The 26,859-nt window shown below is 44.4% G+C and overlaps 1 protein-coding gene across 4 annotated transcripts in view; it reads right to left on the bottom strand.

Annotated features, from left to right (window-relative positions):
* The window catches only part of LOC140403055 (serine/threonine-protein phosphatase 2A 56 kDa regulatory subunit gamma isoform), a 291,236-nt gene that overhangs the window by 37,041 nt on the left and 227,336 nt on the right, over positions 1-26,859 (bottom strand). For all 4 annotated transcript variants that reach the window (XM_072490720.1, XM_072490721.1, XM_072490731.1 and 1 more), the window contains 5 exons: positions 21,906-22,014; positions 10,724-10,777; positions 9,068-9,238; positions 8,707-8,834; positions 7,008-7,109 (listed from right to left, as the gene is read on the bottom strand). In XM_072490720.1, the coding sequence (XP_072346821.1) occupies positions 7,008-7,109; positions 8,707-8,834; positions 9,068-9,238; positions 10,724-10,777; positions 21,906-22,014 (564 nt within the window). The remainder of the gene's footprint in view (positions 1-7,007; positions 7,110-8,706; positions 8,835-9,067; positions 9,239-10,723; positions 10,778-21,905; positions 22,015-26,859) is intronic.

Genomic DNA, 26,859 nt, shown 5'->3' with positions numbered 1-26,859 from the left:
ATGACAAACAGCAGTGGCCCCAAAACAGATCCTTGTGGTACACCACTAGTAACTGGACTCCAGTCTGAACATTTCCCATCAACCACCACCCTTTGTCTTCTTCCAGCTAGCCAATTTCTGATCCAAACTGCTAAATCACCCTGAATCATATGATTCCGTATTTTCTACAATAGCCTACCGTGGGGAACCTTATCAAGTGCTTTACTGAAATCCATATACACCACATCAACTGCTTTACCCTCATCCACCTGTTTGGTCACCTTCTCAAAGAACTCAATAAGGTTTGTGAGGCATGACCTACCCTTCACAAAACAGTGTGGACTATCTCTAATCAAATTATTCTTTTCCAGATGATTATACATCCGATCTCTTATAAACCTTTCCAAGACTTTGCCCACAACAGAAGTAAGGCTCGCTGGTCTATAGTTACCGGGGTTGTCTCTACTCCCCTCCTTGAACAAGGGGACAACATTTGCTATCCTCCAGTCTTCTGGCACTATTCCTGTAGACAATGACGACTTAAAGATCAAAGCCGAAGGCTCAGCAATCTCCTCCCTAGCTTCCCAGAGAATCCTAGGATAAATCCCATCCGGCCCAGGAGGCTTCTCTATTTTCACACTTTCCAGAATTGCTAACACCTCCTCCTTATGAACCTCAAGCCCTTCTAGTCTAGTAGCCTGTATCTCAGTATTCTCCTCGACAACATTGTTCTTTTCCTGTGTGAATACTGACAAAAAATATTCATTTAGCACCTCTCCCATCTCCTCGGACTCCACGCACAACTTCCCACTACTGTCCTTGACTGGCCCTACTCTTACCCTAGTCACTCTTTTACTCCTGACATATCTATAGAAAGCTTTAGGGTTATCCTTGATCCTACCTGCCAAAGACTTCTCATGTCCCCTCCTGGCTCTTCTCATCTCTCTTTAGGTTCTTCCTAGCTAACTTGTAATTCGAGCGCCCTAACTGAACCTTCACGTCTCATCTTTACATAAGCCTCCTTCTTCCTCTTGACAAGCGTTTCAACTGCTTTAGTAAACCACGGTTCCCTCGCTCGACCACTTCCTCCCTGCCTGACAGGTACATAGTTATCAAGGACGTGCAGTAGCTGTTCCTTGAACAAGCTCCACATTTCAATTGTGCCCATCCCCTGCAGTTTTCCTCTCCATCCTAAGTCTTGCCTCATCGCATCATAATTGCCTTTCCCCCAGATATAACTCTTGCCCTGCGGTATATACCTATCCCTTTCCATCACTAAAGTAAACGTAATCGAATTGTGGTCACTATCACCAAAGTGCTCACCTACCTCCAAATCTAACACCTGTCCTGGTTCATTACCCAGTACCAAATCCAATATGGCCTCGCCTCTCGTTGGCCTATCTACATACTGTGTCAGGAAACCCTCCTGCATACATTGGACAAAAACGGGCCCATCTAAAGTACTCGAACTATAGCGTTTCCAGTCAATATTTGGAAAGTTAAAGTCCCCCATAACAACTACCCTGTTACTTTCGCTCCTATCCAGAATCATCTTTGCAATCCTTTCCTCTACATCTCTGGAACTTTTCGGAGGCCTATAGAAAACCCCTAACAGGGTGACCTCACCTTTCCTGTTTCTAGCTTCAGCCCATACTACCTCAGGAGACGAGTCCTCATCAAACATTCTTTCTGCCACCGTAATACTGTCCTTGTCTAACAATGCCACCCCTCCCCCTCTTTTACCACCTTCCCTGAGCTTACTGAAATATCTAAACCCCGGCCCCTGCAACAACCATTCCTGTCCCTGCTCTATCCATGTCTCCGAAATGGCCACAACATCGAAGTCCCAGGTACCAACACATGCCGCAAGCTCACCCACCTTATTCCGGATGCTCCTGGCATTGAAGTAGACACACTTTAAACCACCTTCCTGTCTGTCGGTACACTCCTGCAACTTTGAAACGTTACTCATGACCTCACTACTCTCAACCTCCTGTATACTGGAGCTACAATTCAGATTCCCAATCCCCTGCTCCTCCTGGTCAGCCAGCGCCTTCTACTTTCTGGCTCGCCCGATCTTGTGCATCCAATCTAAGTTCCAGCCGCGAAATTGCCTCTTTAATCGGGTCCAAGCAGTCTCGCTTCTGCTTGGCGAAGATCTCCTGGAAAACTTGCATCAACTGCTCCGCTGACCGCTGGGTCGACAAGCCAGAGGTCCGGTCCTCCATCATGCTTCCTCCCGGTGCTGCTTCAGCCCAAGCCTTCTCTGTCCTTCTGTTTCTGCCTTTCCGAGCACTTCTAGTCCTCTTCTCCATGCACCGATGTGGGAATTCTGCTCACAATTACCTCCGTCATCAATTTTTCAAATCAAGTCCGGTAAAAAAATCGGGGGGAAAGGTCCAAAAGTCTGACCCGAGCGGGAGCCGCCACCTGAAGTCCGAAAGTGGTCACTTATCAACCATTAGTGTCTTTTTTTTAAAAAACGCAATCTTCCTTAAAATGTTCAATATTCCTGTAGACAGTTGGTGAATCTGTAGTCCATTTTCATGACATAGGAAACATAGGTGACATAAATAGGTCATTTATAGGATGGCAAACAAACTAGTGGAGTTCCCGTGATCAATGCTGCGGCCTCAACTATTTTGATTGATATTAATGAGTTTGATGAAGGGACATACTGTAGCATATCCATATTTGCTAATGTTACAAGGATAGATGGGAAAGAAAGTTGTCAGGAGCATACAAAGAGTCTGAAGAGGGATTATAGACAGGTAGGATGGATAGAAAATTGGCAGATGTAATATAAATTGGGAAAATGTGAGGTTGTTCATTTGGCAGGAAGAACAGAAAATCCAATATTTTAAATTGGAGAGACTGTAGTGCTGGGAGCCCTTGTACAAAATGTTAGCATGCCGGTAATTAGGAAACAGAATGTTGGCCTCCATTGCAAGGAAGATGGAGTAGGGAAGTCTTGCGATAAATGTACAGGGCACTGGTGAGACCACACAAAGTGTAAGTACTGTGTACAGTTTTGGTCACCTTACTTGAGGGACATACCTGCACTGGACATATTTGCAGTTCAGAGAAGATTTGCTATGTTGATTCCTGGGATGAGTGGTTTGTCTCATGAGGAAAAGTTGAGCAAGTTGGGCCTATGCTGATTGAAGTATAGAACATAGGAATTAGGAGCAGAAGTTGACAATTTAGCCTTTTGAGTCTGCTCTGCCATTCAATCAGATAATGGCTGATCTCTTCCTGGTCTCAAATCCACCTATATACATGCTCCCCATATCCCTTTTTCATCTGTTTTTTAAAAATCGGAAGAATTTTTTTTCCCCCTTGAGGTTGTTAATGTCTGGAATTATCTTCCCAGTGGAGGTTGGATCATTGAATTTATTCAAGACCAAGTTAGACAAATTGACAAGAGAGTCAAGGGCTGGGGAAGCCATGATTTTGAAATGGGGCCAAAAGTATGTCCCAACCGAGCTTCCAGAAATAATAGATAGTCACACAAAGGCTCAGCAGCTCAAGTGGGACCAAAGACCATGGGCTGAATTCTCCGTTTGCAAGACTATGTTCTCCCGCTGGAGATGATTCGCCTCTGAATTGTGCTCATGCTGGGAGCGAGAATCCAGAGGCACTTCACTATGCCTTGCCATACAAATCTAGGCCTGGTGGAGATTGCGACACTATCACGTCGCAATGTTGAACAGGCAGCACAATAGCCAGGTCCGGTGGCTGCTCCCGCTTCCCCTGCAACACAATCCTGTACCTCCGACCGTAGGATTTCTGGGTCAGCCCCCATCCCACAGGGAATGACCGGCCTCCCTCACCAGAGACCCCCACCAAGCACTTAACTGCCTTTTGATGTGGTCCAAGAACTGTCAATCATGTTTATAAACATTATGGTTAGTTTCACAGCAGGCTGCTCGGGATTCACTCAGGCATGAAGTGAAATTAGATTAAACAATCCAGGCAGCTGGCTGTGTGCAAGCCGTCAATCGCAACCTAGCATTATTAATTTCAATTTCACATTGATGTGAATGAAAGCCTTGCAAATCAAAGATCTGAGTTTTTCCCCCCCCTTTTTAGGAACTGATGGGTGTTGCTTTCTTTTCCCGAGCCCGTAGGTGTGCAGGGCACAGGAGAGTTTTAAAGCAGTGGTGTTTTCACTGTCCCTCTCATGGTGGGCAAGATCTCTCTTCTGCAGACGTAAAAGGGGGGGGGGGATCTCTCTCTCTCCTGCGGGGGAAGGGATCTCTCTCTCTCTCCTGCGGGGGAAGGGATCTCTCTCTCTCCTGCGGGGGAAGGGATCTCTCTCTCTCCTGCGGGGGAAGGGATCTCTCTCTTTCTCCTGCGGGGGAAGGGATCTCTCTCTCCTGCGGGGAAAGGGATCTATCTCTCTCCTGCGGGGGAAGGGACCTCTCTCTCTCCTGCGGGGGAAGGGATCTCTCTCTCTCTCCTGCGGGGGAAGGGATCTATCTCTCTCCTGCGGGGGAAGGGATCTATCACTTTCCTGCGGGGGAAGGGATCGCTCTCTCTCCTGCGGGGGACGGGATCTCTCTCTCTCCTGTGGGGAAGGGATCTCTCTCTCCTGCGGGGGGGAGGGATCTCTCTCTCTCCTGCGGGGGAAGGGATCTCTCTCTCTCTCTCTGAGGGGGCAGGGATCTCTCTCTCTCTGCGGGGGCAGGGATCTCTCTCTCTCTCCTGCGGGGGAAGGGATCTCTCTCTCTCCTGCTGGGGGAAGGGATCTATCTCTCCTGCGGGGGAAGGGATCTATCTCTCCTGCGGGGGAAGGGATCTCTCTATCTCCTGCGGGGGAAGGGATCTCTCTATCTCCTGCGGGGGAAGGGATCTCTCTATCTCCTGCGGGGGAAGGGATCTATCTCTCTCTCCTGTGGGGGAAGGGATCTCTCTCTCTCCTGCGAGGGAGGGATCTCTATATCTCCTGCGGGGGAAGAGATCTCTCTCCTGCGGGGGAAGGGATCTCTCTCACCTGCAGGGGAAGGGATCCCGTTCTCCTGTGGGGGAAGGGATCTCCCCATCCTGCAGGGGGGGAGATCTCTCTCTCCTGCGGGGGGACGGATCTCTCTCCTGCGGGGGAAGGGATCTCTCTCTCTCCTGCGGGGGAAGGGATCTCTCTCTCCTGCGGGGGAAGGGATCTATCTCTCTCCTGCGGGGGAAGAGATCTCTCTCCTGCGGGGGAAGGGATCTCTCTCACCTGTGGGGGAAGGGATCCCCTTCTCCTGTGGGGGAAGGGATCTCCCAATCCTGCGGGGGGGGAGATCTCTCTCTCCTGCGGGGGAAGGGATCTCTCTCTCTTGCAGGGGAAGGGATCTCTCTCTCCTGTGGGGGAAGGGATCTCTCTCTCCTGTGGGGGATGGGATCGCTCTCTCTCTCTCCTGCGGGGGAAGGGATCTCTCTCACCTGCGGGGGAAGGGATCCCCTTCTCCTGTGGGGGAAGGGATCTCCCAATCCTGCGGGGGGGGATCTCTCTCTCTTGCAGGGGAAGGGATCTCTCTCTCCTGTGGGGGAAGGGATCTCTCTCTCCTGAGGGGGATGGGATCGCTCTCTCTCTCTCTCCTGCGGGGGAAGGGATCTCTCTCTCTCCTGCGGGGAAGGAATCTCTCTCTCCTGCAGGGGAAGGGATCTATCTCTCTCTCCTGCAGCGGATGGGATCTCTCTCTCCTGCGGGGGAAGGGATCTCTCTCTCCAGCGGGGGAAGGGGTCTCTCTCCTGCGGGGGGGGGGGGGGGGGGAAGAGAGATCTCTCTCTCCTGCGGGGGAAGGGATCTCTCTCTCCTGCGAGGGAAGGGATCTCTCTCTCTCCTGCGGGGGAAGGAATCTCTCTCTCTCCTGCGGGGGAAGGAATCTCTCTCTCTCCTGCGGGGGAAGGGATCTCTCTCTCCTGCGGGGGAAGGGGTATCTCTCTCCTGCGGGGGAAGGGGTATCTCTCTCCTGCGGGGAAGGGGTATCTCTCTCCTGCGGGGGACGGGATCTCTCTCTCCTGCGGGGGACGGGATCTCTCTCTCCTGCGGGGGACGGGATCTCTCTCTCCTGCGGGGGACGGGATCTCTCTCTCCTGCGGGGGGGGGGGGGGGGGGGGGGGGCGTGGGCGGGACTTGCATTGTGGGAGAAGGTGGGGGGCCCTCTGATGGTGTTTGGGGAAAACTCCCTAAAAGCGTTACCCTATTGGCCTACCGGAGTTCCACCACGCCAGTGCCACGCTGCGAATTAGCTGTACCAATTCACGGCCACATAAATCCTGGCCCAGAAGACCGGATATTCACGTAGGTTTGGAAAATCCAGTGTCCAGCCTGTTAATAGGATGTAAATTGGTCAATTTAAACTATTTGCATCCTCCCCCTGACGTGGCGTGTGAACCTCTCTGCTGCCACCAGCGGGGCCCCCAGAGCAGCGGAAGCTGATCCCGTTTTTTGGATGACGCTAGGTTCTCCACTGCATCGGGAACTCCACCAGCAGCGACGGGAACCCAGCCCCAAGTGACAAGTTATATTCCTTTCAAGTATAGAGGGAGACAGATGACTGCAGGAGCAATCAACATCCCAGATACCTCAGCCAGACTTTTACAGTTGAGCATATCATTTATTTTGCAGTTCAGCTGCGCTCCCTTTGAAGCTCTCCTTAAAGTCATATGGTTATATTTTACAATGTGTATTATCGTGGGATCAGAACACAACTGAAACTGAAGACCATTTTACCTGCTAAGATTTACTCAATTTCCACAATATCTATTTCCCTATAGTTTAGCCCATTTTATTTAAATTGGTACAAAGATATCTACTGTAATTGTTCATTATTGTAAAATAAATATCAACTTTAGGGAACTGTGCAACGTTCTGTTTGTCGATGGTGCATTCTCCACTTACTTTTGTCAATTGTTGTTTAAAGAATGCAAATATGGGCTAATTGTGCATGAACTGTATGACATCAAATGCATGGTAGACAATCTCATGCAAGAATAAGATTTGTACAAATAGATAGATGGCTAGACTCAGTTCAACTTACTTTTGCCTTTCTGCTTTGAACTGTTGGGTGCAATCATCAAATAGTTTCTGATTCATTTCCATAAAGAGTTTCAGAGCATTGTAAATTAATCCATGGATAGTCCTATATACATAAAACATTTAATTAAATCTCAAGTATGCTTTACAGTGCATTCCTTCTCGTCATAGGTCTACATTAGATGATCACAAAACCAACTATATTGTGGAACTGAAAATTATCTATATATCTTATTTGGAATCTAAATGTACATTAATAAACATCACGTATATCCTGCCCAAAGGAAATGCCTACACCTGTACTGAAATGTTGCCAAAAGTGCATAATTTTAATAAGAACCTAGAGGCTAATTTTTACCTAACCCTCCTGGGTATGAAACAGATAAAATCAGATCGGCCAGTTGTTTTACATCCTGCACAATTTTACTTTTTCTTCAAGTCAATGTAAAGTAAAATAGGCAGGTTAGATGGAAATTACCCCTAAAGTTCAGTTGATAATCTAAAATACTATTTTTAGTAACATTAATGTAAAAGCTCATACTTCTAAAACAACAACATTTTAGTAACCCCATTTATAATAATGTGCAAGTTCACTTTGCAGGTTATCTAATGCCAAAATCTCACTTTATTGTTAACAAATACTTTCAAATTGGTCTATCAAATTTGATTATACACTGGACAAGGACAATTATACTTTAAAATATCAATTTTAAACTTTTAAAATTAATGCATCTGAAAACATTTAGCCACAGGAACTAAAAAAAGATTACAAAGAGTTTTATAATTGCAAGGCGAGAAAATCCAGCAACTTGCACTGCTCCATGGAAGTTGCATCTAATCAGCGCCAGAGTATTACTACCTCTAAGCAAATTTCATTGGTAATCAGCAATAGGGCCAAAATTACAAGCATAAAACTAAACTATATGGAAAGAAAGGTTTATGCTGTATGTTCCTAGCTCCTAAAAAAACACCTGCAAGCAGCAAAAACATGTATCTGGAAGATTTATATAGCAATGTTCAGACAGACCTGCTGCCTTCTATTATGGAATTAGCCACACTTTAAAGTTGCATTTAAGTCATAACTGTTGAATACTGAACTCTAATCTACTTGACTTGACAAATACAAACTGGGAAGGGAAGGATAGCACTAAATCATCAGAATTATACCAGGGTTTAAAGGGTTCAGTTACGAAGGAAGGTTACAAAAAATTGCACCCTGTTTAAGTTAAGAGGGCTCAACATGATCCAAGGGCAACCCACTTGATGTGTTTAAAATGCTAAAAGGATTTGCTATGGAATTTTTCACTGAAAGGGTAAATCAAGAACAGGAAGCATAATTTGAAAATGGGTCACATCAATCAGGAGTGAAATCAGGAAGCACTTCACACAGAGCAGAAATCTGGAATTCTCGCTTCAAAAGGTTGTAGCTGCTGGATCAATTGAAACTTCAAAACCGAGGTCAATAGATTTTTGTTGGGTAAGGGTATCAAGCAACATGGAGCAAGACAGGTGAATGGAGTTGAGGTACAGATAAGACATGATCTAACCGAATGGTGGAATATGCCCCAAGGCGAGTGGCTGAATGGCCTACTTCTGTTCTTACATTCCTATATAAGCGCTTTTGGCTTATTTGTACAATCTCAACATTTTGCAAAACTAAATTATGAAAGGCCAAATATAACACAATACAATGGTGAACTTACTTGTTCCAATGAGTCTTTGAATTACGGTATAGAGATGGGAACATAATGGGCAAGATCTTGGCAGCATTGTCACTGATTAGACTCATAATGTACTCATTATTCCAATAATACAAGGCTCGTTCTGCCACCTGAATCAAAGAATACAAACCAAAACGAGAACAAAATCATAGTTGACGTTGCTTGCAACCAAAAAGAATTTAAAAAATTTATACGAGACTGCAAACCTAAACCTTTATTACTTGATACAGTTCATTGATGATTTTAATAGTTTAGTTGGTGACATGCTTCTTGCTTTAAAATAATTTGCATTAATGTGAAAGCATAATTATCCAAATTATTTTAAATACAACTTACTGCTCACCTGAAAATGTGGACTGGAAACACATTTAGCCAACTGTCGAAATAGGGGCTCCATGACTTTTACAAATTCAGATGGCTCAATTACATCCAAAATCTCTTCCAATTCATTTAGAAACATCACTTCCTTTGGACTGTGGGTTTTTGGCCAGTACTTGAGCAATGCCATAACCACCTAGAAAAGTCAAAACTGAATTGGAGCGGAATAATCTGAAAATTCTGAAACACACTAATTACCTTAGAGCAGCTAATGTAAGAAAAAGGTCAAGATTGTGAATGAAAACATAATTATTAAAATAACCTGTGAAACTACTTTTTAAAAATAACATTGATTGTTTTCTGCTGACAGCCAGACTGTGGCACTTTCCAGCATTTTGAGACTATTTTATATGATTATCAGCTGGTACAAACAGCATCATGCAATGGTCCAATGAATCCAAATAACATAGAAAATATGAGGGGTAGGCCTTCAAACCTGCTCTGCTATTCAATATGATCATGGCTGATCCTCGACCCCAATGCCATATTCCAACCTTTGACCTTAGATTTTAATGCCATTAAAATCTAAAACATTCTCTTCCTTGAATACATTCAGCGACTTAGCCTCCAGTCTTCTGTGGTAGAGAATTCCACAGGTTCACTACCATTTTAGGTGAAGAAAGTTTTCCTTATCTCAGTTCCAAATGGTCTATCCTGTATCATGAGACTGTGCTCCGGGGTTCTAGATTTCCCAACCAGGGAAAATATCCTCCCTGCATCTAATCTGTCCAGCCTGTTGGAATTTCATACGTTTTAATCAGATCTCCTCATCCTCCTTATATTTTGCACACTTAATTAGAAGACGTTGTACATTAAATAAGAAATACCTCACTACAAGAGATATTTCACAAAAAATCCAACAAATACATTATATTTGGCAATCTAAGGCAACATGGTGTTGGAGTGGTTAGCACTGCTGCCTCATGGCGCTGAGGACCCGGGTTCGATCCTGGTCCCAGGTCACTGTCAGTGTTGAGTTTACACACTCTCCCAGTGTCTGTGTGGTCTCACCCTCAGAACCCAAAGGGTAGGTGGATTGACCATGCTAAATTGCCCCTTAATTGAAAAAGAATTGGGTACTAAAATTTAAAAAAAGATTTGGCAATATACTCCATTAAGCCAATATACTCTATTAACTAGAACACAATTCGATTAGTAATATGGGGGAAAATGTATTTAATGCAACTGAAACTAAAGATTTCCCATGGCAGAAATCATGACCAGTTTACGATAATAAAACTGCAACCAAAAATACACTGGACGGGATTTTCTGGCCCCACTACGGCAGGTTCCCCTGTGGTGAATGCAGCGAGCCAGCCAAAAGTCCACTGACTTCTGCAAGACTGGAAGAGCGGGGCCAGAAAACCTTGCAGATATTCATCATAATGGATTTATAAAACTTGTTAACCGAAGTAGAACAGAACAACAAACATTTAATTTTGATATTTACATAAATGGAAGTGAAAGTTCAGGATGCTAAATATTTCATAAATAAATTTAGAATGCATTATGAACACAAATTATACATCTCCAAAAACACAGCCTTCAAAATCTTCAACAAAACATGTCCCATTCAGAAAGAAATACAAGCATATATTATTAAATATTACGGCAAACTCACAGGTTCGGTAAGAGTGCTGTCTTTTTCTAGGAACTGCACCACACAGTATGCCAGCTAAATGAAGGAAAGAATCAACAAGTTAAAGTATTGCATATGATATCTTTGAAATATTTGACCTGTGAGATTATTTCCAGCATATCTTTCAAACAAGTAAAATGTATTTAACACTATTGAAGGCCTATCCTGCATGGCGTAGATCAAATGCCAAATATCGTTCTCAATGCTAATTTTCACAATTTGGATGTAAGTGACAAATCACATGGGAGGATATAAATTTTAATAGATGCATAAATGCATGCAGATTCAGTGTTGAAAATAGTGGAAAGGAAATGCCCTCGATGGAATTCAACATTTCTGAAGTTAGAATGCCAACTTAAAGAATTTGTCTAGGTAATAGAAGCTCCACAGAAACCCCAGCATATTCTGGGCTATCTATCGGAATCAGGTAGCTCCAGTAATAGTTATCGATTCTACTTTCCAATTTCTTTAGTAGCATTTGATACTATATTAGTGTGCAGATGGAGCTCACTGGGATCAGGGTATATAGTAGAGCAGGCCCTCTTTGTGCAGAGTAATTTTCAACTCAGCAAATGACCTGTTACACCGGAATCTGCCACCACCCCAATATTAGGTTCCATCCGGTCACTCAGCATTATATGTGTCATAGCTTTATCACACTGCTCAACATGGCTAATATATTAGCAATAAACCCAAGGTGGAAGCAGTTTTTTGAAAATTAGTACAGTAAAAGTCTGAAACTTTCAACACCCATGAGTTAGAAAAATATAAAAATGTAAAGCACTGATGGAGGCCATTCAGCCCACTGTTTACTTTTACATGGATATCACTTTACTCATTTTGGGAGGGGAAAAAACTACGCAGACAGAAACCAGTAGAATATGGCAACACAATGAAGGCTACAGTCAACAAAACATTTCATGGGCCGCATGTGACCCCGGGGCCACAGGTTGCCCACCACTGTCTTAGTCCATAGCTGTAGGCAACAGCACCTCAAGTGCATATCCAAGTGTTTTTTAAAATGCGATGAGGGTTTGTCTCTGCCACCCTTTCAGGAAGCAGGTTCTACACCACACCACCCTCTGGGTGAAAACAAATTACTCTGAACTCCTGTATAATCCTTTAACCTCTCAAGGAAAACAGGTCCTTCCAATCCACTCTGTCTAGGCACCTCATAATTTAATTTAACACCTCAATTAAATCTCTCCACCTTCTTCTGTTCCTGAGATAAGCACCCCAGCTGACCCAATCTTTTCTCAGGATTACAATTCTCCATCCCTGGAGCACGCTTGTAAATTTCTGTACCAACAGCCTTCATGTAATACGGTGACTAGGTGTACCCGAGGTGCAGTCAGATGATCATCAGATGTAGGAGCAGAAGTGGGCCATTCGGCTCATCGAAACTGCTCATTCAAGGAGATCATGATTTATCTGAGAGAATAATTCTCACCTTATTCCCATAACCCTTGATTAAAAATCGGTCTATCTCAACCTTAACGGCACAGCCTAGACAGCTCTGTGGTATTTCACAGATACACTACCCTCAGAAGAAATTTGTCCTAATCTGTTTTAAATGGGCGGCCCCTTATTCTGAGATTATGCCCAGAGATTAGACTCTCCCTCAAGGGGAAACAATCTCTCAGCATCTACCCAGTCATTAACCCAGAGAATCTTATGAGTCTCAGTAAAGTCACTTATCATTCTTCTAAACTCCAATAAGTACAGGCCCAATCTACTCAATCTCTCAACACCTGGGATCAACCTAGTGAGCCATCTCTGGATTGCCTCCAAAGCCAGATAAAACCAAAACTGTTCACCATATCCCAAGTGTGGTCTAACTAGTGCCTTGCAGTTTTAGCAAGACTTCCCTATTTTCATACTCCATTCCCTTTGAAATAAAGGCTGACATTCATTTGCCTTCTCTATTATCTGCTGAACTTGCATGCTAGCTTTTTTGTGATTTATGCACGAGGACCTGCAAATTTTTCTGTGTTGCAGCTTTCTGCAGTCTTTCTTCAATTAAATTACATTCAGCTCTTTTCTTTTATTCTTCCTACCAAAGTACATAACTTCACATTTTCCTACATTATATTCTATCCGCCAAGATTTTACATTCATTTAACTTGTCTACATCCCTCTGTAGATGGTCATGCTCACCACTTACTGTCCCACCTATTTTTGTCGCCCACAAACTTGGCAAGTACATTCACGTCCCTTGTCCAAGTTATTAACACTGTAAATATTTGTGCCCCAGCGCCAATCCCTGTGGCACTCCATTAGTTACAGGTTGCCATCCTGAAAATGCCCCTCTTATCCCAAATCTGTCTTCCATTAGTTAGCCAATCCTCTATCCATACAAATATCCTACCCCCAACACAATAGCTCATCTTTATCAAGTAGTCTTTTGTGTGGTACCTTATTGAACACATTTTGGAAATCCAAGTATATTACATCTACTGATTCCCCATTATCTCTCCTTCATGTGACCACCTCAGAGAATTCAAATACATTTGTCAGCATGATTTCGCCTTCATGAAGTCATGCTATTTGATTTCTGAATGTTCTGCTATTTCATCCTTTATAATGGATTCTAACATTTTCCCAATTACAGATGTTAAGCTAACTGGCCTAAAGTTGCCGATTTTTGTCTCCCTCCCTTTTTGAATAAGGAATTTGCAGTTTTCCAATCCTCTCGGCTTTTCCATAATTTAAGGCTTCTTGGAAGATTACTACCAGTGGATCCACCATTGCTGTAACTACTTTCTTAAATATCCTAGGATGAAACCCATCAGGTCCTGGGGACATATCAGCCTTTAGCCCCATTAGTTTCCCTAGTATTTTTTTCTCTGATGGTAGTCATTGTGTTTACTTTCTCCCCCTTTTGCCCTTTATTTAATATTTTTTGAATGTTATTTGCGTTTTCCACCATAAAGGCTGTGCAAAGTATTTATTTAACTCCCCAGCCATTTCTTGGTTCCCCATTATTATTTCTCCAGTCCCATTCCCTAAACTGCCTACCTTCACTTTGGCCTTTCTCTTTTTTTGTATATTTAAAGAAGCTCTTACTGTCTGTTTTACACTTATAGTTCATCTCCCTCTATTTTTTTTGGTCATCTTTTGTAGGTTTTTCAAACTTTTCCAAACCTCTGGCTTCCCACTAATCTTTGCCACATTGTATGTTTTTTATTTCAGTTTAATGCTATCCTGAACTTCCTTGGTTAACTGTGGTTGATGCATTGCCTTCCTAGAATCCTTCTTCCTCACTGGGATATATCTTTGTTGTGAGTCATGAAATATTTTCATAAACATCAACAATCTTTCTGCTAAACTCCCTTTCCCAGTCTACTCCAGCTAACTCCTCCCTAATTTCTTTGTAATTGTCCTCATTTTTTTGTAATTACACTTATTTAAGTTTAGCACAGTTGCTTCTGTCCCAAGTTTCTCACTCTCAAACTGAATGTTAAATTCTACCATTTTATGGTCACGGTTTCATACGGAATCTTTTCCTCATTAATCTGTCTCATTACATATTACCAGATCAAAAATAGCCTGATCCCTTGTGGATCGGATCCCCTAAGATTGTTCTAGGAAACTGTCCGAAATACACCGAGTTCTTTCGGATGGCTATCTCTGCCAATTTGATTTACCCAATCCACATTAAAGTCACCCATGATTAATGTACTGCCATTTTTACATGCCCTCATTATCTCCTGCTTTATTTCCATCCTCTATATAGACTGTGGTCTATAGGCCAATATAGACTGGGGCCTATAGATAACACCCATCACTGTCTTCCTCCCCTTGTTATTTCTTACCTCCACCCATAAGCATTCAACATCTTTTGATTAAAGATTATTTCTTGCTATTGCAATTATTCCATCTTGTACTAACGTTATCCCACCACCCTTTCCTTCCCGTCTGTCTTTACGAAAAGTAACATATCCCTGAATATTTAGTTTGCTTTTTAATAATTATTTCCCCCTTTTACCTGGTTTGCTGCTGTTTGTTTATGCGTGTACACTGTCTCTTTCTGTCACATTCTGTATCATCACCCAACCAGCAGCTGCCTTGCAATGCTGTCATATTATTTTTGCTTTGTAAGCCTAGTATCCCCTCACAGAACCACCCCCATCCCTATTAGTTTAAAGTGCTCTCTACTTCCCTAGTTATGCGGTTTGCAAGAGCACTTGTCCCAGCATGGTTCAGATGTAAGCCGTCCCAACGGTACAGCTCCCACTTTCCCCAGTAAGTTCTGCTCTGCGAGCAGATGTCCCAACACCAGGCAGGCAACACAGCCACCTGGACTGTGGCTCTTTGCTGCAGAGAACAGTGTCAATCCCCTTTACTCTACTGTCCCTTCATACCACTACACTCTTATGTGCTCCCCAACTTGAATGGCTTCCTGTCCCACGGTGCCTTGACCAGTCAGCTCACCCACTCTTCAGCCCCACACTCATTCAAACCTGTTAGACAATTGCAGAGGTGGACACTCCTGCCCTCTGGGCCCCCTTAACCTAGTTACAGTTTAACTAGGATTCTGCATAGCTCGAGAATAGCCTCCCTGTTCTTACAATCTGTGGCTTGGCCAATAAAGATTTTCCACATGTGTCCTTAACCGCCTTATTTACCTATCCTGCTACCTCCAGGAAGACGTAGACAAGCACTCCAAGGTCCTTCCACACTTCTCAAATCTACTAAATTTATTATATCCACTCTTGTCTATACAACACTTTTCTGGATTGAATTCCATTTCCCAGTTTTCTGTCCAACTGGCCAGTTCACAATCAGTTTTGGATCATCAGCATGTATGTTTAAATCATTGATATGCGTCTAGAACAAAGGATCTAGTACAAAGCCCCATAGAGTACTAATGGAAAAAGCCTTCCTGTCACAAAAACACCTGTCAGTCTTTACCCGTTGTTTCCTGTAACTAAGTCAATTTTGGATCCAACTAGCCAATTTATCCTGGATCTCATAAGCTTTTGATTTTTCTAGTCAGTCTTCTTTATGTTACCTTGTCAAAAGCCTTGCTAAAATCCATGTAGACTACTTCAAATACAATACCCTCTTAGACCATCCTCGGCACTTCCTTACAATAAATTCAATCAAATTGATCAGAAATGACTTTCCCTTAATTAATCCATGCTGTCCATCTTGGATTAATCAATTATTTTCTAAATATTGATTTATACAGACCCTCAAATTTTTTCTAATGATTTTTCCACCACTGTAGCTAGGTTGACTAGCTGTAATTACTCAAAGTCTGACTTTCTTTTAAAGAACAGTGCAACATTAACATGCCTCTGTCTGTCATTAGAGAGGATTGGAAAATGATGGTCAGAGCCTCCTTATTTTATTTCTTCTCTTGCTGCTCTTAGCCTAGGTTCATTTGAGCCTCATGACTTATCTACCTTGAAGAATTATGAACGACTTAACTTTCTCCATCCAATTATTACACACAAGTCAAACAATTGCTACTTTATCCCCTCTCGAGAGCCTTGGTTGTGCATTTTATGTGAAAATATTGGTAGGACCCAGTAGAATCTATGTACAAATTAGCTTAATAAAGGTGGTACAATATCACGATGAAGACAAGAAATACATAAGAATCCAATATGTCTTTCTTGACCCAGAGCAAAATGTCTCAATGAGGGGGAATCCTGTAGGTTGGATACAACTGAGTGGATTCTCAAGTTATAGCACAAATACCTTTCTTTTGCTCTCTCCCCTGCTCCACTACAACTCTGAGAACCACTGGGATTACAAAATTATATTTTTTGCTCTGTCATGTGAGGGTCCCTTTAAGAAAGTGTTTATCAAATAGCTGCAGTGATGTCATTGTGTGGGTGGAGCTGAATTGCGTTTCTGGCTTTTGCTACAAAACAGCTTCCAGCTCAAAATGAAAGTAGAGTTTTTGGGTTTCATTTTCAGTCAGGAGCTGCATTCAAACAATAAGGTGTATTTTGATCTCTCTCTCGCTCTCTGCATGCGAAAGAATGTCTTCAGATTACTTGATAATTTAAAAGTGATAACTACTTTCTGCAGAGAATTCAAACCTGCTGTCTTTGTTAAAAAGGGTATTTGACTTATGGATGTTGTTAGGAAAGTTATTAAGGGTTATCTATAGAGTAGTGTGTTTGTGGGGATTATTTGTGTTGGTAGTTGATAAACTGTTTACTGTGTGTTTATAAAATGTTAACTGGATTCATAGAATAAACATTGTTTTGTTTAAAAATACTTAAGGTCTCTGTTGCATAACACCAGGAAAGTGGACCCTTGTGCTCCCCATAACCAAAATCTATTAAAAGTTGTGGGTCAGGTGAACTCCATGATATACTTTAGTGTTCTCTAAACCCTGGCCCATAATAGCTCTAACTTAGAACAAAGTGCATACATCATTCTTTATCTGTACACTTGTAAGTCTACAGAGGGGGCTTGGTCTGCAATTCCTGTTCATAATAATAATAATATTTATTTAGTGTCACAAGTAGGCTTTCATTAACACTGCAATGAAGTTACTGTGAAAATCCCCTAGTCGCCACACTCCGAGCGCCCACGTCTTTCGGGTCTTGTGGGAGGAAACCGGAGCACCCGGAGAAAACCCACGCAGACACAGGGAGAATGTGTAGACTCCGCACAGACAGTGACCCAAGCTGGGAAAATCAAACCCGGATCCCTGGTGCTGTGAAGCAACAGTGCTAACCATTGTGCTACCTTACACCAAGCAATTTGAAAATAGTGGTCCCATTATGAAATTTCAGAGTCATTTTTTGGGTCTTAAAAAATGAATTACAGGCTGATGAATGATTAAACTTTTCCCTATTTAAATTTAAAATGCTGTGACATCTAAGGCCTATTTTTGATCAATTTCAAAAGCTAAAATAAATTTCTGTTGAAATTCTTTTCCAAATACTTATCACAAAAGAAATACAACATTTTTCTTGAAGTGACATCACAAACCAAGATTGTCTAGTTTATTTGTAAGGTACGTCTAACTTGAAACTCCATAATGATATTTTACAATATAGTACATTACATCTTCAATCCTCAGCTAATATGATTATCAAGTACAGAACACCTGCAGATTAGGTTATACGGAGACAAGGGACGCAATCTAACGGAAACATTTCTATGTGTGGTAGCAAGTGGGAGCAGTTGGAGGTTTCCCAACAGCTGACTCAGTGAGGTAGTCACTGGCATCTAACATTATTTAGGGCACTTACGCCGGAAAAGACTGTCCCTCCAGCTGATTTGCTAATCCCGCAGAGCAAATTTCAGAGAGCACACGTCGAGCCTCTGGACCAGGCTATCCGGGGACTGATGCAGTCTCTAGTGCGGCCGTGAAATTCAGAAGGGGATGTCAGCGACATTGGAGAAGCCCCAAAGGCCACGGGCGCAGGAGATGGCGCGGCAATGCCTGGTACCAAGGCCAACACTGCTAGGGTGGCAGCCGCAGTGGAAAGCCTGGAACACGACGTAAGCACTATGAGTAGTGGCGTTGCTCAGTTAATGAGGGCCATGGCGGAGCGCCTCAACAGCATGGCTGAACTCGCTGGGGGACCTTGCCGAGGCACTGCGCAGCATGCCACAGTCTCAGATGAACCTTGCTGGGGCGCTGCGGAGCATGTCCTAATCTTAGGTGGCATTGCCGAGGTGCTCCTGAGCATGGCACAGTTGCCGAGGAGCCTGTCCCAGAGGCAGGTGAACATTGGCAATGCATTGCAGAGCATGGTCTGGTCACAAAGGGGCATCGCTGAGGGCGTGGACACCATTGTGCAAAAAAATGGGGGGCTGCCAGGGCTGGCACAGCCAGATGATGCAGGGCCCTCTGGAGCTCAATCCGGCTTCCCTCTGTCCAGAGGTGCCCCAAGGGCCATCGGGGGCTAGGGACAGTTGGTGTCACGATTGTACACCAGTAAAGCACCTTACACTGGTGACATGTGAAGCCTCCGCCACGTTATTCCGCACCCACCCCCTCCCTCCACCGCCTTGGTCCCGAGATTGGTACGGGGCTGGTTTAGCACAACGGGCTAAACACCTGGCTTGTAATGCAGAACAATGCCAGCAGCGCAGATTCAATTCCCGTACCGGCCTCTCCGAACAGGCGCCGGAATGTGGCGAATAGAGGTTTTTCACAGTAACTTCATTGAAGTCTTGTGACAATAAGTGATTATTATTATTATTGTATGTTGACCTGCTGATAGTGCCGCGGCAAACCCATCACCCTGGACTGATGTTACACAGACAAAGCCACGTCCTATGACAAGTGGATGAGGATCTCCCTGGTTCTCCGGGCACGTCGGACACTTGTTGCCAGTCCTCCATCCTCTGGCTGCTCCTGTGGGTCCGCCCCACTCTCGAAGATACTGGGGGATCTCCGACTGCCCCAGGATGTAGCTGTCATGCACACTCACCGGGAAGCGTGCACACACATGCATGATCTTCAGGTGGTGGTCACATACAAATTGGACGAAGGGCACCCACGGATTGCCCAATGCGTGCAAGGCAATATGCGTGCCATCTATAAACTCTGAACTAGGGGCATCCAAGCAATGGCGGAGAATTCTGCTGCCAAGGCATCGTAATGGGCCTGGTCCAGGTCAAAGGTTATATAGTCAACTGCCCAGGCAAACAGGTCACACGTGACTTCACGGATGCTCTTGTGGACTGTAGATTGGGATATGCAGCACAAGTCTCCGCTTGATCCCTGGAATGATCCTGAGGCATACATGTTCAGGGGTGCGGTGACCTTGTTGCCTGCCAGAGCTGATTGTCTCACACCCTCTCCAATTCCTTATGGACATCATATTATGGATAATCTCATGGACCCCTCAGAAGCTGCACTCACGTTGGCAGTCCAGGCGGCCAGACGCCGGAGAAGGCAGCAGCGTCGACAGAGGCTTGGGAGGCGGGCCATATGCAGGGGCCTGCCCCACACTGTAAGGACCCAGCCAACCATTAGGCCAGGGAAGGGACCCAGAGGGGGAGGCAAGCGACATGCTGCCAAGTCTGCAATCCATGGCATAGGTGCTGCACCATCTCCTGGTTGAGACAGAGCCTCCTGTGGCACATGCTGACTGACATCTGTTCGAAAGACCAGTGTTATGGGTCCAGGTTTACAGAACCCCAAAGTGTTTCATGGAGTTCAACCGACCCACAACTTTTCAGATTGTGGTGTGGGAAGCACACGGCGTACTCTCCAGGTGTGATACAGCAGAAATGGACAAGTGGTTGTTTAAACAAAACAATGTTTATTCTATGAGCTCAAGTTAACCTTTTAAAAACAAACATTGAATATCTTAACACCCATTACTTCAAAGATAACCCCAAAAGACTACAACACTAAATAATCCTTCAAACTGTTCCTTTAAACATCCAAAAGACTTCAACCTTCAAAAATAAGAGCACATTAGGTTGCATTCAATATATTTAGTCTTTGTATTGCAGAAATCAACAGATCAGCTCTGTGTTTCTTCATGCAGCTCACAGCAAAACACCCAGACACTCCCAGCTGCGTTCTCAAACTGAAACTCAAAAAGCAGAAGTGAGCTCTGCTCCCCCCACCCCCTGACATCACTTCAGTAATATGATCAGCTCCATTTCTTAAAGGTACATTGCTTAAACATCCATTTCTTAAAGGTACTCTCACATGACAGCAGTGAGGCCTGTAAACCATGGGGCATCGCTTGCCTCCCCCTCTGGGTCCCTCCCGGGCCTAATGGTTGGCTGGGTCCTTACAGTGTGTGGCAGACCCCTGCATATGGCCCGCCTCCCGAGCCTCTATCGATGCTGCTGCCTTCTCCGGCGTCCGGACTGCCACCGTGAGTGCAGCTTTTGAGGGGTCCATGAGGTTTTCCATAACATGATGTCGGTAAGGAATTGGAGAGGGGGTGAGACAATCAGCTGTGGTTTCCACCCAGGGACTCGCAGGTCCACCATGCCTCCCCATCCTCACACCCCCTGCCATCCCCAGGGTGCCATCCAACACACCCTGCACATGCACCCCTGGCAGCAGCAGAGGCCCCTGGGCATCGGTCCCCAGACCCTGTACTCCAGACACCCGTTGGTAACGTTACCCAGAACGGGCTCTGGCTCCTTTCCAGTTCCAGACAACTCTTTGGTCGCAGTTGCTCCAGCCCAACTCTTGGGTGGTTGCTGCCTCTGTGGTCTTGAAGCCTCCAGTCTTCAGGCAACATGTCCAGACTTCTCAGTCTGATTGGGATGCTAGGAAGTAACACTGGCCTGAGACATGGCACACCCACCCACGGGAATCCACTTGGAAGCTGCGAAGTGCTCACATGAATAGAATTGCCAATTCCCTATTAGTGAGGAGCTGCCCTGTTATGGGTATACATGATAGGGGGGGGGGGGTTGTGTGGCATGTTGGACCCACGGGCACTGGACCACTCGCGCCATAATCGGAAGATGGCTACTCACCTCCTTTGATCCCCACAGCAGCCATTGCGCTTGCTTCACTTTAAAAAAAATAGGTGTACTAAACGGCGCCCGCATGATCTTTCACTAGGGAGTCGGTTAACGGGAGGCTGTTAGATAGGGGTACTTCCTGTCAATAGGATGGAGATTGGTCTTCATGGTGATTATTGGTTTCTGGCCACGTCGTGACAGGATCCAGATCTCGCCAACGGGAGTGGGCCAGTTAGGTCAGAAGCTGATCGGCACCCGGCAGTGTTCCCAATTTTGGCCTCTCCCATGGTCTAACCGGCTTGCACGGATTCTCGTCAGGTAGCCATTAGATTGCGCACAAGGTTTAGATTGTACCCAAGGTTTACTCAATCCAATTTAAAATTCTCAAGTTTTGAGAATTCTATCCTATGCAATTACTTCTACTACAAAGCTTATAGTGTGTTGGAACATATGTTTGCCAAAACAAAGCTTACAGTGTTTAATGACAAGATACAACATTTGGAGACTAGTGAAAATATTTATGTAAAGCTTAAATATCAGTGCTTGGTGATAACTCTATAAATGCAAAATGATGAAAGTAATCTAGACAAACTGTTTATTAATGACCTTTCTGTGACCTAATCTGGGTGGGAGGGAGGGCGCACACACATGGCCAAATAAATCAGTAACTATTCAGTGCAAATTCCTATATCACGTATTAAAACATTGGTGTTTCCACAAAATATCAATCTTATATTACCTGTGGATGGTAGACACTGAGGGATTTTACTTTGTGGAGGGGTAGCAACACTTTCAACAGGAAAACCTTGTGCTCTTCTTTTAATGGCAAGGCAAAACCATTAATTATGCTGCAGCAAGAAAACAAATGTCAGCCAATGAAGTATTCAAACAACTAACAGAAATATACAGATCAGGAGCAGGCTATTTGGGCCCCTCGTGCCTGCTCCAAATTATAGCTGATCTGACTGTGGCCTCAACTCTACTTTCCTGCATTCCCCCCAGACCCTTTGATTCCCTTGTCAATCAAGAATCTATCCAACAGCCTTAAAAAGTCACTGATCCTGTTTCCACTGCTCCCGAGAAAGCAAATTCCACAGATCATCAACACGCAAAAGAAATTCTCTTCACCGCCATCTTAAATGGGAACTTATCTACTCCAACTACTTGAAGTAAAAAAACTCGCAAATCTCCTGTTCTTTTACTGCAGCTTCCTATAGTGCTGTATAATTAATCACAAAAGTTGGACATGACGAAAATACTATTAACTGGCAACATTTGTTATTCCTGAGACTGTGTAAACAGAGTAGTTCTCTTCAAACTGAAGTAGGGATAGTATTTCCGGAAGTTGTCATTCTTTTAGCAATTCTCTCAAACACAAAAGTACAGGTATTCTAAATGTTTCTAATACATAATTAAGCAATATTACCAACCACAAAATTTTATTTGCCACAGCAACGTGCATAAATAAAAAACACAAAAAAACTGCTTTAAAATAGTAACAATAGTAATACTAGTAATAGTATTCTTGTGAATATTACTTCACTTAAATCCAAAATTTTATACACATTTGAAGTTTAGATATAATACAAAAATTTGATTTACTTTGTGTTCCAAATTAATTTCCTAGGATTTTAGCTCTGAGACTTTCTTTATAAATTGGCAGAACAGGAAAAAGGGCAGGGCTTACATAGCAAGTCTTGACAACGCTTTGTGATTGACCCATCTATCAAGTAAAAACACATGCTGGGGGAGTACTTCAGCTAAAACTGATGGCTATGGGAGTCATGATGAACTGCAAACTCTGACTTATCAGGTCATGTCTTTGATGGGAGCCATATTTTGCACACAAAACTCTGCCCTTGACAAGTTAAATTATTTTTGTCAATTGTTACAAATACTACAAACCTGATTCGCAGCAAGTCTTAAGCTTAGTAGTGAACAGAAAAAATAATTTTACTGGCTTAATGATACAATTTGCAAACTGCTTCAATTTGCAAACTGCTTCAGTTCAACCATTTTAATACACTCTTAAACATTGCTTCTTGTTTTTTTTTTAAGCCTCCCTCCTTTTGACTCATATGCTGGAAAAATGGGCAACTAGTAACCATCATGTGAGCAAGAGAGAGCCACGCCCAAGAAGCAAAGACTCAATTTAAAATCTCATGCAGCAGTGCCCGGAACTGTAAACCTTCCCCACCATTACTCTTAGGCTCATGTCATCTACTGTTCATTACCAACGGACAGTTAGAATCTTTCAATTATCCTCTTTGGTTATAATTTGTTCTTGTATGCAATTTTGGTGATTTGCGTCCAAGCACAATACAGAAACCAAATTCAGCTTTTGTTATATGATAATCTTGATTTTATATCAAAGCTTTGGCGATCAAATTCCATGACATTGTGAAATGAGTGAATTTAACATCTCAATTTACCTTTTTAAATAATCTGTACCATTTTTAAAGCTAATGGTACGTAGCAAAACGTGCCAATTGAAGATAAATATCTGGACTTAGATCTTCAATCCACAAAATGAAGTGGTTGATATAGTGATGAGGATAATTATAAGCTTCTAAGCAGTGGTTGTCGTAGTGATGGGGATAGTTATAAGCTTCAGGATGACAGAAAGGATGGCAAAATGGTAGATGGAGCTTAATATGGGAGAAGTCTGAAGATTAATATGGGAAGACAGTATACCACACAGGGAACAATTCTGAAAAGAGCAGAGAGACTTTGGTGTCAATATACAAAAATATTTAAAAGGTGGCTGGTTAAGTCAATAAGGTGGTTACAAATACATCTGGGTTTATAAATAAAATACAAAAAGCGCAAAGAGATCCTGCTACAGCTTTATAAAATCATTGATTAGGTTTCAAGCTGAAGTACTGTGGGTAATTCTTGGCATCACATTTCAGGAAAGATACAAAGGATCTTAGAAAGGGTACATAGGTTTTATCAGTATGTTAGCAGGGATGAGAGACTTAAATTATGAGAAGTTGAAAAAGTTAGGACTGTTCTCCTTGAAACACAGAAGGTTCAGTAGTGACTTGGAGTTGACACAAGTTTTGATAGACAAGATTAGTTCCTCTGGCAGGCAGGCCAATAACTAGAGGTCAGATTTAAAATCATTTTTAAAAAAAATATTTTTTATTCTCCTTTTTCACATTTTCTCCCAAATTTACACCCACCAACAAACAATAATCAGTAACAAATACGTCAATCCCCATATCAATAACAACGATCCCATCCTCCCACCAAACCCCAAACATTAGCCCGCATGTTCACATAAACAAATGACAAAAAGGAATCAGGAATCACCCATAGTCACCATCAACACACACCGCCCCCGCCCCCCAACCCTCCCACCCACCACCCCCAACTAATGTTCGATGTTATCCAGTTCTTGAAAGAGCATGATGAATAATGCCCATGAATTGTAGAACCCCTCCATCCTTCCCCTCAGTTCAAACTTAACCTTCTCAAGAGTCAAGAATTCCAACAAGGCCCCCCGCCACGCCAGGGCACTGGGTGGAGGTTGCTCTCCATCCCATCAGGATCTGCCTTCGGGCGATCAACGAGGCGAAGGCTACAACATCTGCCTCCGCACCAGTTTCCAACCCTGGCTGGTCCGACACCCCGAATATGGCCACCCGGGGGCCCGGGTCCAGTTTCATGTGCACCACTTTGGAAATTACCCTAAAAACCTCTTTCCAGTAATCCTCCAGTAATCCTCTAGCTTTGGACAGGTCCAAAACATATGAATGAGATTAGCGGGGCCCCCCCACAACATTCACACAAATCTTCTACTCCTTCAAAGAATCGACTCATCCTCGCCCTCGTGAGGTGTGCTCTGTATACCACCTTCAGCTGTATCAGCCCCAACCTCGCACACGAGGTGGAGGCATTCACTCTCCGGAGCACTTCACACCAGAACCCCTCCTCCATATCCTCTCCCAACACTTCCTCCCACTTTGCTTTGATCCCTTTCAGTGGTGCCTTCTCCTCTTCCAAAATAGCTCTGTAAACCGCTGACACTACCCACTTCTCCAGCCCCTCTGTCGTCAGCACCTCCTCCAGCAATGTGGAGGCTGGCTCCACCGGGAAGCTCTGTATCTCCTTTCTGGCAAAATCTCGAACCTGCATGTATCTAAACATTTCCCCCCTGCTCCAGCCCATACTTCGCTTCCAGCTCCTTCAGCCATGCAAACCGACCCCTGAGAAACAAATCTTTTAGTGTCTTAATCCCTTCTCCTCCCATTTCTGAAAATTGCCATCCCACCTCCCTGGCTCAAATCTGTGGTTTCCCCCGAACCGGCACTTCCTTTGACCCTGCCCCCAACCCGGAGTGTTGCCGAAACTGCCTCCAGTTTCTCAATGAAGCTATTATTACCGGACTCCCCGAGTACTTCCCCAGGGCTATCGGGAGCGGCGCTGTTGCTAGTGCTTTCAATCCCGACTCCCTGCGCAGACACTCCTCCATTCTGACCCACATGAATCATCCCCTCTGACCCAGCTCCGCACCTTCTCCACATTCGCCGCCCAGTAGTAATACACCAGGTTCGGAAGACCCAAACCCCCTGCCTGCCTTCCCCTCTGTAGCAGCACCTTTCTAACTCTGCCCCCCCCCCTCCCCCCTATGAACGAAGTAATCCTTCCTCTCTCTGAAAAAAGCCTTTGGCAGGAAAATCAGCAGGCGTTGTAAAGTCAACTGAAATCACGGCAGCACGTTCATTTTAACCGCCTGTACCCGACCCGCCAGTGACAGAGGGAGACCATCCCACCTTGCCAGATCAGCTTCCACTCTCCCCATCAAACTAGAAATGTTGTACCTGCGGAGCCCCCCCCCCCCACTCCCGGGCAACCTGCACCCCCAGGTACCTAAAGTGAGTCCCTGCCCTATGGAAGGCAGCCCCCCCCACCCCCGGCCGAGACACCACAAAATACTCACTCTTGTCTAGATTTAGTTTGTACCCAGAGAAAGAACGAAAGAAAGAAAGAAAGAATGAAGCAGCTCCAATATTCCCCCTATCGACACACTCGGTTCCGACACGTATAACAGCAAATCATCGGCATACGAGGACACCCTATGCTCTACCCCCCCACCCCACTATTCCTTTCCATACCCCCGAACGTCTTAATGCGATGACCAATGGCTCAATCGCGAGTGCAAACAGCAGGGGAGGACATAGGCCATCTCTGCCTAGTCCCACGGTGGAGAGAAAAGTATCTCGAGCTGATGTTGTTTGTGCAGACACTCGCCCTCGGCTCCTTATATAGTAGCTTTACCCAGTTCAAATCTTGGTCCATCCCAAACCGCTCCAGAACTGCCATCAAGTACCCAGTCAAACGCCTGCTCAGCGTCCAGTGCCACAACCACCTCTGTTTCCTTCCCCTCTGCCGGTGCCATAACAACGTTCAATACCCTTCTAACGTTTGAAAAGAGCTGCCTCCCTCTCACTAACCCCGTCTGATCCTCCCCTATCACCTTCGGGAGGCACCCCTCCAGCCTACCCGCCAGTACCTTCGCCAATACTTTTGCGTCTACATTCAGAAGCAATATGGGCCAATACGACCCACACTCCGTTGGATCCTTATCTTTTTTTAGCAACAGGGAAATCGTTGCCTGCCACCAAGTTTGTGGCAACACCCCCTTCCCTATCGCCTCTTCAAACATCCCCACCATCAGGGGTGCAAGT

This window comes from Scyliorhinus torazame, chromosome 2, assembly GCF_047496885.1.
Source record: "Scyliorhinus torazame isolate Kashiwa2021f chromosome 2, sScyTor2.1, whole genome shotgun sequence".
Lineage (NCBI taxonomy): Eukaryota > Metazoa > Chordata > Chondrichthyes > Carcharhiniformes > Scyliorhinidae > Scyliorhinus > Scyliorhinus torazame.
The sequence above is the reverse complement of the archived record's forward strand: the minus strand, read 5'-3'. Positions and strand labels throughout refer to the sequence as shown.